Consider the following 17792-nt stretch of genomic DNA (forward strand, 5'->3'; position numbering starts at 1 on the left):
TTTTCCCTAAAAAGGCTCAAAAAATGTATACTTACTAATTAATAATAACAGTTTTGTTTTAAACGTCCATCCATCCATCCATTTTACAATATAATTACAACACGTTATGTACGTATTTATATACAGATTTGAACAATAAGTTATTCACTGAAATATATTTATTAATTGTGGTTCTTACAAAAAATATATCTTATAAAATATAAAAGCTAAAATGTCTCTTAAAGCTCTGCCCCTTTAATTAGTGCATATTAAATAATTTCACTTTAGCCTACTACTACAACCATATTATTTACCAGCAACATAAAGTGAAACAGAGGCAGAGGTGTCCTGCCACAGTCAGTAACAAATAAACAGAAAACAGTAGTGGTGGTAGATAGACACAGAGCTTCATCAAACATCTGATCCACTGAACAAAGAGCTCCAAAAATCTTGAACTTTAGACTGCCATCAGTTTTACTCCCTACACTTAACCATGTGTTTTCTACTGCCTGCAGACTTTGCACCCTTTGTTATATACACATGTTGTGTTTCTAATATAAATACATTTAATAAAGTCAAATACAAATAAGGCAACAAGAGAAGTATCCTACACTTCTCTTTTGTAAAGTAAATCTGAACAGCCGATATGGACATCTACATCAACTATATGATTTGCCTGAGAAGCTGGAGAGGACAAAAAAAAATAAAAAAAATAAAATAAAATAAAATAAAAATTTAAATTTTTAAAAAAATTTGTGGCGGACGTAATTATTTCGTGGCGGGCCGCCACAAAAAAATGAATGTGTGGGAAACCCTGTTGTGTTTGTTCTGTGTGAGCAACTTCCTCCCTCACCATGGCCTTGTTGATGAACCCTCCGCCCTGGAACTCGATCACACCGAAGGCGTCCGTGGGGTATGTCCTCGTGTGCTTGATCAAGCTCCATTTGTCCTTCGGGGTGTCGATCTGGACTAGCTGGTGAGCCTCCTCCAGAGAGTTGGCGCCGGGCGGGATGGCCACGTGTTGTGTAGTCAGCTGACCACATGCACATCTGAGGAGAAGAAGAGCGCTCAGTCAGATTGGAAGACACAATGTTGTCTTGTCTCCTTACAGTTTGCTACTGGGCATCATTCAGATCCAGGGTACGGAGATATTCTGGGCTAGCCTAGTTGAACAGTGGCGTTAAGACTGGTTTCAGGGTACGTTTGGCTATTGGACAGTTTATACCGCATGGTTACGTAAGAGTTATATAGAAGTTCTATTATGGACTTGTATAATGTACCCTGAGGTTAAGGGATGTTCATGGTCAGACTTTACACCCCAGGTATTTGTGAGATGTTACCTCTTTAGGTTAGGTGCATTCTGGGATAGTTCAAGCTACAAACTGGGTTAGGGGAAAATTCTAGTAGCCCTTCGAGACATTTGTGATTAAGGGCTATATAAACAAACTCTGATTGATTGATTGTTTGATAGGCTAGTCTGGTTTAGATCCCAAGTTAAATTTTGTCTAGTTCTTACCCGTACAATTAGGTTAAATAAAGGGTGTTGTCCGATCCTTATACTTGTATAATCTGGGCTAGTTAAGTATACACACATTGGTTAGGCTGATGGTACATTCTGGGTCAGTCCAGGTTAGACCCCAGGGTTAGGGGTGGAGTCAGAACCTGAAGTTAAGGTATATGCAAGGCTAATCGAACCATATGGTATATTTTGAGCCAGTTTAGTAAACACCATATATAATACTGTATTGTACATATTACCAGAGGGTTAGTGTTACAGTGTTTTGGGATATTCTCCGGGAATTCAATCGATCGCAACTGGACTGTTTGGTTTGTCTTAGAAGAGGTTTTGCCTCTCACCCGAGTAGGCTTCATCAGTTCATGCTCATATACTTAGATTGGTCAGATCTAGTCTTAGACACAGATTGGTCAGATCTAGTCTTAAAGACTTAGATTGGTCAGATCTAGTCTTAGACACAGATTGGTCAGATCTAGTCTTAAAGACTTAGATTGGTCAGATCTAGACTTAAAGACTTAGATTGGTCAGATCTAGTCTTAGACTTAGATTGGTCAGATCTAGTCTTAGACTTAGATTGGTCAGATCTAGTCTTAGACTCAGATTGGTCAGATCTAGTCTTAAAGACTTAGATTGGTCAGATCTAGTTACAGCTGGTGCCAAAACCCCAACTATTTATACTCCAACACAAGGACCCTGTGCCAGGGCAAGAATGGTTTCGCCCTATTGTAGTGAGAAAAACAACTGTTGAGATGCAAAAGAACAATCCTACTGTCAATGCCAACGACGATTGAATGCCCTGAGAATACACGGACTTGGATAAATGAGAACATTCATAGAAACATTTTGGGATAGTCTAGTTTTTAAACCGTGGTAAACGTTAAGGTGTATTTTGGGATAGTCTGGTTTGTAGGTACATTCTGGGGATGTCCTGTAATCTGGTGCTAATATCCCCATGGATTGGGGAAGGCATATGTACAACCAATTATAGAACCCATAATTAAGATTAGGGTATATACTGGTCTAGATAAAAAAAAAAAAGTAAATGCAACTATTAATAGAAAATAGTGATAACTGTTAGGAATGTTTTTAAAGTTTGCATAGTAAATCACTGTATGCTTTTATGGACAAAGTAGGTAAAAAGCTTGTAACACATCTTTAGAAGACCACAATTACCTGGTGGGGTCCTTGGTAGGGAAGATGTGAACACATTCTCTCTTCAGAAACGTCCTCTCGATCCAAGCTCGCTGGGCCTGACAGAGAGAAAAAGGAAGACAAAGTGTTTGTGTCAGTGTCTCAGTAGAAGCCGCCACCCGGGAGTCATCGCCACCCAATAGCAGTCGGCCGCTCACTGTGTCCAAAAACGGCTTCCGATTGCTCCCCCGTTTGATGTGTTTCCAAGCTCGGATCAGAAAATAACCTGAGTTGAAAGCAAAGTTTGTGCGCCGGCCATTGTGGAGCGTGAATGACTAATTAAAAGTAGAGCGATGGGAACTCAGCTTTCCAGGAAAAGCCTTGGCGGTGGCTGTAAAAACACTGGAAAAACAGGGACATTCTTTTTGCTTCATTAGCTTGGAACGTATTTACCGAACAAAATCCTTTTGAACAAGATGCGAGTGTGACTAAAAAACACCACGGATTGATTCTTTACGGACGTCTTATGATCGGGAATCACAAGACGTCTGCAATAACAACACAGTCTTGCTATTGTTCTGCTTCCAGGCCTTCAGGGTCCGAAAGTAGACTTCATCACTCAACTGTTTAAAAATAATCATGTTTTTTTTTCTCGTTTTAACTGAGAGAGCATTTGTTATTGTTTATACATCATAACAATATGTTCAATGTACTAGAAAAGCAACGTCTGTAACAATAACACAATGTTGCTACTGTTCTGTCTCCAGGCTTCAGGCACTAAAAGTAGACTTTATCATTCTACTAGTCTAATAATAACTATATTGCTTTTTGTTTTAATTGAGAGAACATTTCTTATTGTTTATGCATCATAATAATATGTTCAATGTACTAGAAAAGCATTATTATCAGGAATCAATAGAAATCTGTAACAATAACACACTGTTGCTACTGTTCTGTCTCCAGGCTTCAGGCACTAAAAGTAGACTTTATCATTCTACTAGTCTAATAGTAACTATTGTTTTTTTGTTTTAATTGAGAGAAAATTTGTTGTAGTTTATGCCTCATAATAATATGTTCAATGCACTAGAAAAGCAATGTCTGTAACAATAACACAGTGTTGCTACTAATCTGTCTCCAGGCCTTCGGGGTTCGAAAGTAGACTTCATCATTCAACTGTCTAAAAATAATCATGTTTTTTTTCCCGTTTTAACTAAGAGAGCATTTGTTATTGTTTATGAATCATAATAATATGTTTAATGTACTAGAAAAGCATTATTATCAGGAATCACAAGATGTCTGTAACAATAACACAATGTTGCTACTGTTCTGTCTCCAGACTTCAGACTTTATCATTCTACTAGGCTAATAACTACAATATTGTTTTTTTGTTTTGATTAAGAGAATTTTTTTTATAGTTAATGCCTCATAATATGTTCAATGTACTAGAAAAACAACATCTGTAACAGTAACACAGTGTTGCTATTGTTCTGTCTCCAGGCTTCAGGCACTAAAAGTAGACTTTATCATTCTAATAGGCTAATAATAACATTTTTTTTTGTTCTAATTGAGAGAACATTTGTTATAGTTAATGCCTCATAATTGATGTTCAATGGACTACAAAAATAAATAAATATATTGCATTCTGGTATATTGCAATAAATAATGTAATACATATCTAATAAGTACCTAATAAAAAAAATACAAAAACGATTTTAATTACAAAAATTATGAAACATTAAATAATTAAACAAAAAAATAAAAACTATAGTATTTTTCAATTTAATTTTAATTTTAATTAGTATTTAAAAGAAAAGATTGCAATAGTTTGTGTGGTGTGTATAAAACCTGTCGCTCACCCACACATTAATTCACTTTCTAGCTACGTTTCACCTTCTACGAGTTTTGCCATAAATGGACCATGAAAAAGATTGAAATACAAAGTTTAGCAGTAGCTCCACTTACATAGAAAGGTGGGTCCCAGCGTGCAGAGTTGCCTCTCAAGACGTGCTGGCCAGCGAGCTGCTGCTGCTGCTGCTGCTGCTGCTGCAGCCTGACTGAATCCCACAGGACATGACACTTGTTCACTTTATGAGGGCCGGCTAATATGATGAGCATGTGAGCAGGCTCTTTGTTCGCCTCGGTCTCATGACTCCAGTTCAAGGTAATCCTTTTGGGAGTCCCATGACCCCCTTCCCCAAGCCCGCAGGGCATTTTCACCCTGGCCTCGAACAAGGCACAATAAATCTACTCTGATAAGCGGCCCCTAATCTCCCAATTTGTCCAAACTCTTTTTCTTTGCGTGGTCCCCGGCAGCAAGATTATTTTTGTTTGTGCGTGGACAGTTGTTGCTTCGAGACTTTTTTTTTTTTTGGAAAACATGCAAACCCCTCCTCTTACACCCCCCCCCCCCCCCCCCCCTATTTCCAGTTACTTTGATTTCAACCTGCATTTGCATAATTGAGAGAATTGGAAGCAGGCATTCTTTTGGAAGGCGCCCTGTTATAAGACATGACTGCACTCCGGTTGGGGGCAAGGTCACGCAACACTAATTGCAGTTAATCTCTGTTTCCACTCTTGTTTTGGTGCAGGGGAAGATAACAGTCGCTCATGATGTGTCCTTTCTGGACAGTGTGTGAAAATGCACTATGCACCTTTTAGGAGTAATTAAGACGATTTCAAGTTATCGAGGCTTTTGCAGGGCTTGTTTAGATAAGCAGATGAAGGCATTAGCTGAGCTGCAAGTTAGTACAAAGTCTTTCTCATGTGAGTAGGTTTGACCAGAGCTCCTTTTATGGTTAAGCACTTTCAGCTAGGTGGGAAAAAAAAGAAAAAGACAGACTTGAACAGGAACCATACTACCTAGCTAGCCTCAAACCAAAAAATGCACTTCCAAAAGTGTTTGACCATCGTCATGTCAGGTTATTTAAAGGCCTACTGAAAGCCACTACTAGCGACCACGCAGTCTGATAGTTTATATATCAATGATGAAATCTTAACATTGCAACACATGCCAATACGGCCGGGTTAACTTATAAAGTGACATTTTAAATTTCCCGCTAAACTTCCGGTTGAAAACGCCTTTGGATGATGACGTATGCGCGTGACGTAGCCAGTGAAACAGGAGTATCGGTACGCCATTGAAAACAATACAAAAAAGCTCTGTTTTCATTTCATAATTCCACAGTATTCTGGACATCTGTGTTGGTGAATCTTTTGCAATTTGTTTAATGAACAATGGAGACTGCAAAGAAGAAAGTTGTAGGTGGGATCGGTGTATTAGCGGCTGGCTGTAGCAACACAACAAGGAGGACTTACTTGGATAGCAGACGTAGCCGATGCTAGCAGCCAACCGCTTCTGTAAACGGGTGAAGTCCTTCATCGCGCCGTCGATCGCTGCAACGCAGGTGAGCACGGGTGTTGATGAGCAGATGAGGGCTGGCTGGCGTAGGTGGAGCGCTAATGTTTTTATTATAGCTCTGTGAGGTCCGGTTGCTAAGTTGCTAAATTAGCTTCAGCGTTGTTAGCAACAGCATTGTTAAGCTTTGCCAGGCTGAGAATTATTAACCGTGTAGTTACATGTACATGGTTTAATAGTATTGTTGATCTTCTGTCTATCCTTCCAGTCAGGGATTTATTTATTTTGTTTCTATCTGCATTTGAGACAGATGCTATCACGTTAGCTCAGTAGCTAAAGAGCTTCGCCGATGTATTGTCGTGGAAATAAAAGTCACTGTGAATGTCTATTTCGCGTTCTGGACTCTCATTTTCAAGAGGATATAGTATCCGAGGTGGTTTAAAATACAAATCCGTGATCCACAATAGAAAAAGGAAAGAGTGTGGAATCCAATGAGCCAGCTTGTACCTAAGTTACGGTCAGAGCGAAAAAAGATATGTCTTTCACTGCATTCTAGTCCGTCACTCTAACGCTCCTCATCCACGAATCTTTCATCCTCGCTTAAATTAATTGGGTAATCGTCGCTTTCTCGGTCCGAATCGCTCTAGCTGCGTTGAAAACAATAGGAAAATATGAGGAGGTGAACAACTGACTACATCACGCTACTTCCGGTAGGGGCAAGGCTTTTTTTTATCAGAGACCAAAAGTTGCGAACTTTATCGTTGTTGTTCTATACTAAATCCTTTCAGCAAAAATATGGCAATATCGCGAAATGATCTAGTATGACACATAAAATGGATCTGCTATCCCCGTTTAAATAAAAAAAAAATCATTTCAGTAGGCCTTTAAACTCATCAAGCACAGCAATTAAAAGCCAAATCCTGAGAGCGAGCAGCTGCCTCGTTAAAGTGCTTGTAATGAAAGGGAAAGGGGGGAAAAAAAGAACCTTGAAGATTTGGCCGATCAGATTGTGTCACACCAAACAAATTAACGAGAATTAAGACAAGCCTCCACACAATAAACAACTTTCATTCCAAACATGCTGTGTTTAGGACACAATGGAACACTTGTGAGGAGGTTTGACATTTCTCTCGCCGGTTACATCAGCATTTCACTGCAAAAAGTCAGTGTTCAAAAAGAATTTAAAAAAATACAAAAATTAGGGGTATTTTATTTGAACTAAGCAAAATTATCTGCCAATAGAACAAGAAAATTCGGCTTGTCAAGACTTTCCAAAACAAGTAAAATTAGCTAACCTCAATGAACCCCACAATACCTTAAAATAAGTATATTCTCACTAATAACAAGTGCACTTTTCTTGGTAGAAAAAAAAACTTAAATGAAGTAAATGCTAGTGCCATTATCTTGACATAATGATATGCGCTCGGCATTACATTTCTTGAAACCAGCAAACTTATACTAAAAAATAACTTTGAAGTAATTGAAATTGAAATAATTAACCGCTTGTTACTCTCAGGGTTTCCTCACCGCTCAGGCAAATCATATTGTCTAAAAATGCATTTTCCCATTGATAACATGACATCATCGCGCCAAGTGCGTGCTCTTTCAGTCAATTAGTGCGCATATATACATACACTACCGTTCAAAAGTTTGGGGTCACATTGAAATGTCCTTATTTTTGAAGGAAAAGCACTGTACTTTTCAATGAAGACAACTTTAAACTAGTCTTAACTTTAAAGAAATACACTCTATACATTGCTAATGTGGTAAATGACTATTCTAGCTGCAAATGTCTGGTTTTTGGTGCAATATCTACATAGGTGTATAGAGGCCCATTTCCAGCAACTATCACTCCAGTGTTCTAATGGTACAATGTGTTTGCTCATTGGCTCAGAAGGCTAATTGATGATTAGAAAACCCTTGTGCAATCATGTTCACACATCTGAAAACAGTTTAGCTCGTTACAGAAGCTACAAAACTGACCTTCCTTTGAGCAGATTGAGTTTCTGGAGCATCACATTTATGGGGTCAATTAAACGCTCAAAATGGCCAGAAAAAGAGAACTTTCATCTGAAACTCGACAGTCTATTCTTGTTCTTAGAAATGAAGGCTATTCCACAAAATTGTTTGGGTGACCCCAAACTTTTGAACGGTAGTGTACATCATTTTTTTTATTGTAATTTTGAGGAATTTACCTGAATGTGCTTGAACTATTTCTGTTCAAAATTGTTTGAAATGTCACATGTTAAATGTTGAAATATTAACTGTCCGTTTACTGTACTGTGCCAACTGTACTACTATATGAGTACGTGTTTTCTATTGTTTCATTGAAAATAAAACAGCAAAGTCCATTTGGCTGTCATCTGTTTTGATTAGGAGACACATCTGTGTCAAAATCATGTTTTTTTTCTTCTCATTTTAGAAGTAAGAAATGATTACTTTGAAAAAGTAGTTTTATACTTGTGAGTGTTGATGACACAGCTTTGCAACAGTTGATATTCTAGTTTCAAGCATGTTTTACTCAATTTAGGTCATCAAATCTCAGCAACAAGCTGTAATATCTTACTGAGATCATTTAGGACTAGGGATGCGTTAAAATGTAATATCGGAAATTATCGGTATCAGTTTTTTTATTATCTGTATCGGGGGTTTTTTATTTATTTATTTTTTTTTTTTATTATTAAATCAACATAAAAAACACAAGATACACTTACAATTAGTGCACCAACCCAAAAAACCTCCCTCCCCCCATTTCTTTCTGTTATCAATATTCTGGTTCCTACATTATATATCAATATATATCAATACAGTCTGCAAGGGATACAGTCCGTAAGCACACATGATTGTGCGTGCTGCGGGTCCACTAATAGTACTAACCTTTAACAGTTAATTTTACTAATTTTCATTCATTACTAGTTTCTATGTAACTGTTTTTATATTGTTTTACTTTTTTATTCAAGAAAATGTTTTTAATTTAGTTATCTTATTTTTTTTTATTTTTTTTTAAAGTACCTTATCTTCACCATACCTGGTTGTCCAAATTAGACATAATAATGTGCTAATTCCACGACTGCATATATCGGTTGATATCGGTATCGGTTGATATCGGTATCGGTAATTAAAGAGTTGGACAATATCGGAATATCGGATATCGGCAAAAAGCGAACATCCCTATTTAGGACCAAAACACTTAAAACAAGTAAAACACTCTAACATAAAATCTGCTTAGTGAGAAGAATTATCTTATCAGACAGAAAATAAGCAAATATCACCCTTATTTGAGATATTTAATCTTACTTAGATTTCAGTTTTTGCAGTGTTTAAACTACCTTTTTACAAAACCCAAAACCAGTGAAGTTGGCATGTTGGGTAAATCGTAAATAAAAAAAATCCTTTTCAACCTATATTCAATTGAATAGACTCCAAAGACAAGATACTTAACGTTCGAACTGGTAAACTTTGTTATTTTTTGCAAATATCAGCGCATTTGGAATTTGATGCCTGCAATATGTTTCAAAAAAATGCATTATTCAACTTGCAATTTCTTAAATTAGGCATCCTCGGGATGTTGCAAAATCTTTAAACAAGATGTTCAATGTGGGGAAAATGTATAATTCTCTTATTTGAATAGTTATTTTCTTAGTTTTAACATTTTTAAACCAGAATAGACAAAATACAATGTTCATGCTAAAATTAAGATCATGATGACTAGTAAATAGCTCTTAAAAAGGGATATTTCAAGAAATAACATTTTTAAAATGGCAAATAATTTGCTGTGTAATGGAAAACGATGGCAACAAAACAGTTTGCAGGTGTATTTTTACTCATAGTACAAAACCCAAAAGCAGTGAAGTTGTCACGTTGTGTAAATGGTAAATAAAAACAGAATACAATGATTTGCAAATCCTTTTCAACTTATATTCAATTGAATAGACTGCAAAGACAAGATACTTAACGTTGGAACTGGTAAACTTTGTTATTTTTTGCAAATATTAGCTCATTTGGAATTTGATGCCTGCAACATGTTTCAAAAAAGCTGGCACAAGTGGCAAAAAAGACTGAGAAAGTTGAGGAATGCTCATCAAACACTTATTTGGAACATATCACAGGTGAAGAGGCTAATTGGGAACAGGCGGGTGCCATGATTGGGTATAAAAGCAGCTTCCGTGAAAAACAAGGATGGGGCGAGGGTCACCACTTTGTCAACAAATGTGCGAACAAATTGTCCAACAGTTTAAGAACAACATTTCTCAACCAGCTATTGCAAGGAATTTAGGAATTTCACTATCTACGCTCTGTAATATCATCAAAAGGTTCAGAGAATCTGGAGGAAGGCCGAAAACCAACATTGTATGATCCCTCAGGCGGTACTGCGTCAAAAAGCGACATCAGCGTGTAAAGGATATCACCACACGTGCTCAGGAACACTTTAGAAAACCACTGTCAGTAACTACAGTTGGTCGCTACATCTAAGTGCAAGTTAAAACTCTACTATGCAAAGCTAAAAGCCATTTATCAACAACACCCAGAAACGCCGCCGGCTTCGCTGGGCCCGAGCTCATCTAAGATGGACTGATGCAAAGTGGAAAAGTGTTCTGTGGTCTGACGAGTCCACATTTGCTCACAAATGCTCAGTCATTCACAAACAAGGATGGGGCGAGGGTCACCACTTTGTCAACAAATGCGTGAGCAAATTGACAAACAGTTTAAGAACAACATTTCTCAACGAGCAAGGAATTTAGGGATTTCACCATCTACGGTCCGTAATATCATCAAAAGGTTCAGAGAATCTGGAGAAATCACTGCACGTAAGCAGCAATGCCCGTGACCTTCGATCACTCAGGCGGTACTGCGTCAAAAAGAGACATCAGCGTGTAAAGGATATCACCACACGGGCTCAGGAACACTTCAGAAAACCACTGTCAGTAACTACAGTTGGTCGCTACATCTAAGTGCAAGTTAAAACTCTACTATACAAAGCGAAAAGCCATTTGTCAACAACACCCAGAAACGCCGCCGGCTTCGCTAGGCCCGAGCTCATCTAAGATGGACTGATGCAAAGTGGAAAAGTGTTCTGTGGTCTGACGAGTCCACATTTGCTCACAAATGCTCAGTCATTCACAAACAAGGATGGGGCGAGGGTCACCACTTTGTCAAGAAATGCGGGAGCAAATTGTTGAACATTTTAAGAACAACATTTCTCAACCAGCTGTTGCAAGGAATTTAGGGATTTCACCATCTACGGTCCGTAATATCATCAAAAGGTTCAGAGAATCTGGAGGAATCACTGCACGTAAGCAGCAATGCCCGTGACCTTCGATCACTCAGGCGGTACTGCGTCAAAAAGCGACATCAGCGTGTAAAGGATATCACCACACGGGCTCAGGAACACTTCAGAAAACCACTGTCAGTAACTACAGTTGGTCGCTACATCTAAGTGCAAGTTAAAACTCTACTATGCAAAGCGAAAAGCCGTTTGTCAACAACACCCAGAAACGCCGCCGGCTTCGCTGGGCCCGAGCTCATCTAAGATGGACTGATGCAAAGTGGAAAAGTGTTCTGTGGTCTGACGAGTCCACATTTGCTCACAAATGCTCAGTCATTCACAAACAAGGATGGGGCGAGGGTCACCACTTTGTCAACAAATGCGTGAGCAAATTGACAAACAGTTTAAGAACAACATTTCTCAACGAGCAAGGAATTTAGGGATTTCACCATCTACGGTCCGTAATATCATCAAAAGGTTCAGAGAATCTGGAGGAATCACTGCACGTAAGCAGCAATGCCCGTGACCTTCGATCACTCAGGCGGTACTGCGTCAAAAAGAGACATCAGCGTGTAAAGGATATCACCACACGGGCTCAGGAACACTTCAGAAAACCACTGTCAGTAACTACAGTTGGTCGCTACATCTAAGTGCAAGTTAAAACTATACTATGCAAAGCCAAAGCCATTTATCAACAACACCCAGAAATGCCGCCGGCTTCGCTAGGCCCGAGCTCATCTAAGATGGACTGATGCAAAGTGGAAAAGTGTTCTGTGGTCTGACAAGTCCACATTTGCTCACAAATGCTCAGTCATTCACAAACAAGGATGGGGCGAGGGTCACCACTTTGTCAACAAATGCGTGAGCAAATTGTTGAACAGTTTAAGAACAACATTTCTCAACCAGCTATTGCAAGGAATTTAGGGATTTCACCATCTACGGTCCGTAATATCATCAAAAGGTTCAGAGAATCTGGAGAAATCACTGCACGTAAGCAGCAATGCCCGTGACCTTCGATCACTCAGGCGGTACTGCATCAAAAAGCGACATCAGCGTGTAAAGGATATCACCACATGGGCTCAGGAACACTTCAGAAAACCACTGTCAGTAACTACAGTTTGTCGCTACATCTAAGTGCAAGTTAAAACTCTACTATGCAAAGCGAAAAGCCATTTATCAACAACACCCAGAAACGCCGCCGGCTTCGCTAGGCCCGAGCTCATCTAAGATGGACTGATGCAAAGTGGAAAAGTGTTCTGTGGTCTGACGAGTCCACATTTGCTCACAAATGCTCAGTCATTCACAAACAAGGATGGGGCGAGGGTCACCACTTTGTCAACAAATGCCTGAGCAAATTGTTGAACATTTTAAGAACAACATTTCTCAACCAGCTGTTGCAAGGAATTTAGGGATTTCACCATCTACGGTCCGTAATATCATCAAAAGGTTCAGAGAATCTGGAGGAATCACTGCACGTAAGCAGCAATGCCCGTGACCTTCGATCACTCAGGCGGTACTGCGTCAAAAAGCGACATCAGCGTGTAAAGGATATCACCACACGGGCTCAGGAACACTTCAGAAAACCACTGTCAGTAACTACAGTTGGTCGCTACATCTAAGTGCAAGTTAAAACTCTACTATGCAAAGCGAAAAGCCATTTGTCAACAACACCCAGAAACGCCGCCGGCTTCGCTAGGCCCGAGCTCATCTAAGATGGACTGATGCAAAGTGGAAAAGTGTTCTGTGGTCTGACGAGTCCACATTTGCTCACAAATGCTCAGTCATTCACAAACAAGGATGGGGCGAGGGTCACCACTTTGTCAACAAATGCGTGAGCAAATTGTTGAACATTTTAAGAACAACATTTCTCAACCAGCTGTTGCAAGGAATTTAGGGATTTCACCATCTACGGTCCGTAATATCATCAAAAGGTTCAGAGAATCTGGAGGAATCACTGCACGTAAGCAGCAATGCCCGTGACCTTCGATCACTCAGGCGGTACTGCGTCAAAAAGCGACATCAGCGTGTATAGGATATCACCACACGGGCTCAGGAACACTTCAGAAAACCACTGTCAGTAACTACAGTTGGTCGCTACATCGAAGTGCAAGTTAAAACTCTACTATGCAAAGCGAAAAGCCGTTTATCAACAACACCCAGAAACGCCGCCGGCTTCGCTGGGCCCGAGCTCATCTAAGATGGACTGATGCAAAGTGGAAAAGTGTTCTGTGGTCTGACGAGTCCACATTTGCTCACAAATGCTCAGTCATTCACAAACAAGGATGGGGCGAGGGTCACCACTTTGTCAACAAATGCGTGAGCAAATTGACAAACAGTTTAAGAACAACATTTCTCAACGAGCAAGGAATTTAGGGATTTCACCATCTACGGTCCGTAATATCATCAAAAGGTTCAGAGAATCTGGAGAAATCACTGCACGTAAGCAGCAATGCCCGTGACCTTCGATCACATCAAAAAGCGACATCAGCGTGTAAAGGATATCACCACATGTGCTCAGGAACACTTCAGAAAACCACTGTCAGTAACTACAGTTTGTCGCTACATCTGTAAGTGCAAGTTAAAACTCTACTATGCAAAGCCAAAGCCATTTATCAACAACACCCAGAAACGCCGCCGGCTTCGCTAGGCCCGAGCTCATCTAAAATGGACCGATGCAAAGTGGAAAAGTGCAAAGTGGCGAGAGAGCCTCGTACTTATACTCTGTTGTGTATTTTACGAGCTGTTTTGCTGCAGCATCAAATCCAACATAACGAGCATTTGCAATGGTGCTTCAAGAAAGAGCCACGCCATATTGGCCCATACACGCCTTATTGTGCTGCGTGGCGTCACATGGGCCAGGTCTCCTGACCCGCACGGCTTAGCGAGAAAGGAGATCACGGCCGGTTTGTTCCAAAATTAATCGCAAGCAAGAATCCCGAGCAAAAAAAAAAACGCAAAACACCAACACATTTTCTGTATTTGCTAGCGTGTGCAGAGGATGTGTTTGCTGGTGTGGTCAGCACAAGCTGAAATGGATCATGGAGGCTTTTAGGGGGGTCCAGTGTGGAATGTGATGTCACCAGGGTTGAAGATAAAAGCCACCCCTAATTGCTTGGCTTTGCCGCTCGTGGTTGGCGTCTGATGCGACGTGACGGGAAGGAAACCCGTGTGGAATCCTTTACCGTTTAAGGAATCTTTCAGACCCGTGGTGGATCCCACGAGGGCATGAATGAAAAGCCGCCTTTTACCGGGGCGGGAGGGTGAGGTACACCAGTGTCACACCCACGGGATCCGAGCTCGTGGTGAACAAATTTGCATCAACAGTTTTTTTCCCCCCCAATTCAGTAAAAGCACGGAATTGTCGTCCTGGGTTGGAAAATCCAGTTAGCCGTCACATGAGAGCAACATGTCGCTGATTAGTGGACGCCAGTGTCATGAGACATGTTTTAAAGCGGTCGGCCCACAGAGGAATGTCCCACCCAGGACACGCCATCTTGGGTTTATAGACAGTTTAAACACACTTTTGAACTACTTGGCTGTAAGTCATTCAATAAGAAATACGAGTGACATTGAATAATTCTACTATTACTTGTGTAGGTTTTTTTTCTTTTCTTTCTACTTTGCCACATTTTAAAGCCAATGCTATATATATTTGATATTACAAAACCCAAAACCAGTGAAGTTGTCACCTTGTGTAAATGGTAAATAAAAAGAGAATACAAGAAATTATTTTCAACTTATATTCAATTGAATAGACTGCAAAGACAAGATATTTCATGTTCGGACTGAGAAACTTCATTTTTTATTGCAAATAATTAGAGATGTCCGATAATATCGGTCTGCCGATATTATCGGCCGATAAATGCGTTAAAATGTAATATCGGAAATTATTGGTATCGGTTTTTTTATTATCAGTATCTGTTTTTATTTTTATTTTTTTATTTTTTATTAAATCCACATAAAAACACAAGATACACTTACAATTAGTGCACCAACCCAAAAAACCTCCCTCCCCCATTTACACTCATTCACACAAAAGGGTTGTTTCTTTCTGTTATTAATATTCTGGTTCCTACATTATATATCAATATATATCAATACAGTCTGCAAGGGATACAGTCCGTAAGCACACATGATTGTGCGTGCTGCTGCTCCACTAATAATACTAACCTTTAACAGTTAATTTTACAAATTTTCATTAATTACTAGTTTCTATGTAACTGTTTTTATATTGTTTTACTTTCTTTTTTATTCAAGAAAATGTTTTTAATTTATTTATCTTATTTTATTTGATTCATTTTTTAAAAAAGTACCTTATCTTCACCATACCTGGTTGTCCAAATTAGGCATAATAATGTGTTAATTCCACGACTGTATATATCGGTTGATATCGGTATCGGTTGATATCGGTATCGGTAATTAAAGAGTTGGACAATATCGGCATATCGGATATCGGCAAAAAGCCATTATCGGAGATCCCTACAAATAATCATTAACTTACAATTTAATAGCAGCAACACATAGCAAAAAAGTTGTCACAGGGGCATTTTTACCACTGTGTTACATGGCCTTTCCTTTTAACAACACTCAGTAAATGTTTAGGAATTGAGGAGACACATTTTTGAAGCTCATCAGACAACAGAACACTTTTCCACTTGGCATCAGTCCATCTTAGATGAGCTTGGGCCCAGCGAAGCCGGCGGCGTTTCTGGGTGTTGTTGATAAACGGCTTTGGCTTTGCATAGTAGAGTTTTAACTTGCACTTACAGATGTAACGACCAACTGTAGTTACTGACAGTGGTTTTCTGAAGTGTTCCTGAGCCCATGTGGTGATATCCTTTACACGCTGATGTCGCTTTTTGACGCAGTACCGCCTGAGTGATCGAAGGTCACGGGCATTGCTGCTTACGTGCAGTGATTTCTCCAGATTCTCTGAACCTTTTGATGATATTACGGAGCGTAGATGGTGAAATCCCTAAATTCCTTGCAAGAGCTGGTTGAGAAATGTTGTCCTTAAACTGTTCTAGAATTTGCTCATGCATTTGTTGACAAAGTGGTGACCCTCGCCCCATCCTTGTTTGTGAATGACTGAGCATTTCATGGAAGCTGCTTTTATACCCAATCATGGCACCCACCTGTTCCCAATTAGCCCGTCTACCTGTGGGATGTTTCAAATACCGTATTTCCTTGAATAGCCGCAGGGGCGCTAATTAATTTAAAACCTCCTGTCACTCCGGCGTTTACCGGAAGCCTGCGGGATGGCCGTGCATGCGCTAATTATTTTAAAACCTCTTCTCACTCCGGCGTTTACCAAAAGGAATGCGGTAAATTTAGGCGTGCGCTTTGAGTGTGATGTAAGCATACCATCATGAAAAGCACATTTAATAAAAAAAAACTTTATTATGGTCTTATCTGTACTTATAAATGGAGTCCATTTGCAGCTCCTTCTGACCAAAAGCATCGATAACTTGTTCATAGAAGTCTTCCTTATTTTCTTTCTTCAGTTTTAAAAGTCTCTCTGTCTCGATGGAGATAATCCTTTAATTATTACCTCCTGCTTCCATTGAAAGTCCAGTTTAGAAAACTGTTTTATTTTAGATACCGGTATGTAATCCTCCATGTTAAAAGTTCAGGCGAGAGGAAAAAAAAGACGATCTGTTGCTGCGTGTTGTCACTTCTTCTGCAGTACCGGAAGTCGCAAGAAGGATCACTAGCGCCCTCTACCACCAGGAGGCGGGAGTCATTTAATGACTCATACCGTATTTGACACACGCAGCTACGGTATATTAATAAAACATAGCTGCTTACTGTTCTTTTTAGCATACCGTACCGGTATTCAATAGCTTGGACCTTAAATCCTACTGAATAGCTCTTTATCTTTTTTCCTTTGTGTGATTGCAAACTACTGAAATCAGCTTCCTCCATTTTGAAAATGAGGACAGGTAAATCGTCACTCGTGACGTAACCAATTTGACCCGGCGGAAGTTCTAGACATATGCTAAATATTTTGCGAAACGAGTTTGACCCGGTGAAAATTATAGACATGCGATAATAAAATTAATATTTTGCGAAACGAATTTGATCCGGCGTTAATAATGAACCGGCGATAAGGCCAAGCATGCGTTAATTATTTTGAGAAACGAGTTTGACCCGGCAGTAATTCTAGATGTGCGAATACTATATTCCCTGCGCCAATTCAAGGAAATACGCTAAGTGTTTGATGAGCATTCCTCAACTTTCTCAGTCTTTTTTGCCACTTGTGCCAGCTTTTTTGAAACATGTAGCAGGCATCAAATTCCAAATGAGCTAATTATTTGCCAAAAATAAGTTTACCAGTTTGACGTTAAGTATCTTGTCTTTGCAGTCTATTCAATTGAATATAAGTTGAAAAGGATTTGCAAATCATTGTATTCTGTTTTTATTCACCATTTACACAACGTGACAACTTCACTGCTTTTGGGTTTTGTTCTATGAGTAAAAATACACCTGGAAACGGTTTTATCGCAATCGTTTTCCATTACACAGCCAATTATTTGCCACTTTTA

At 39.5% G+C, this 17792-nt stretch overlaps 1 protein-coding gene across 6 annotated transcripts in view; it reads right to left on the bottom strand.

The window, feature by feature from the left end:
• The window catches only part of LOC133658832 (transient receptor potential cation channel subfamily M member 1-like), a 165384-nt gene that overhangs the window by 85486 nt on the left and 62106 nt on the right, over nucleotides 1-17792 (bottom strand). For 3 of the 6 annotated variants that reach the window (XM_062061274.1, XM_062061273.1, XM_062061279.1), the window contains exons 1-3: nucleotides 4589-4772; nucleotides 2669-2745; nucleotides 833-1028 (exon numbers count right to left, since the gene is read on the bottom strand). In XM_062061274.1, coding sequence (XP_061917258.1) covers nucleotides 833-1028; nucleotides 2669-2745; nucleotides 4589-4741 — 426 coding nt within the window. In that variant the 5' untranslated portion in view covers nucleotides 4742-4772. Of the gene's footprint in view, nucleotides 1-832; nucleotides 1029-2668; nucleotides 2746-4588; nucleotides 4773-17792 lie in introns of those variants that run through there. The other 3 variants (XM_062061275.1, XM_062061278.1, XM_062061277.1) reach the window with 1 other exon arrangement.

Source organism: Entelurus aequoreus, linkage group LG10 (genome assembly GCF_033978785.1).
Source record: "Entelurus aequoreus isolate RoL-2023_Sb linkage group LG10, RoL_Eaeq_v1.1, whole genome shotgun sequence".
Taxonomy (NCBI): Eukaryota; Metazoa; Chordata; class Actinopteri; order Syngnathiformes; family Syngnathidae; genus Entelurus; species Entelurus aequoreus.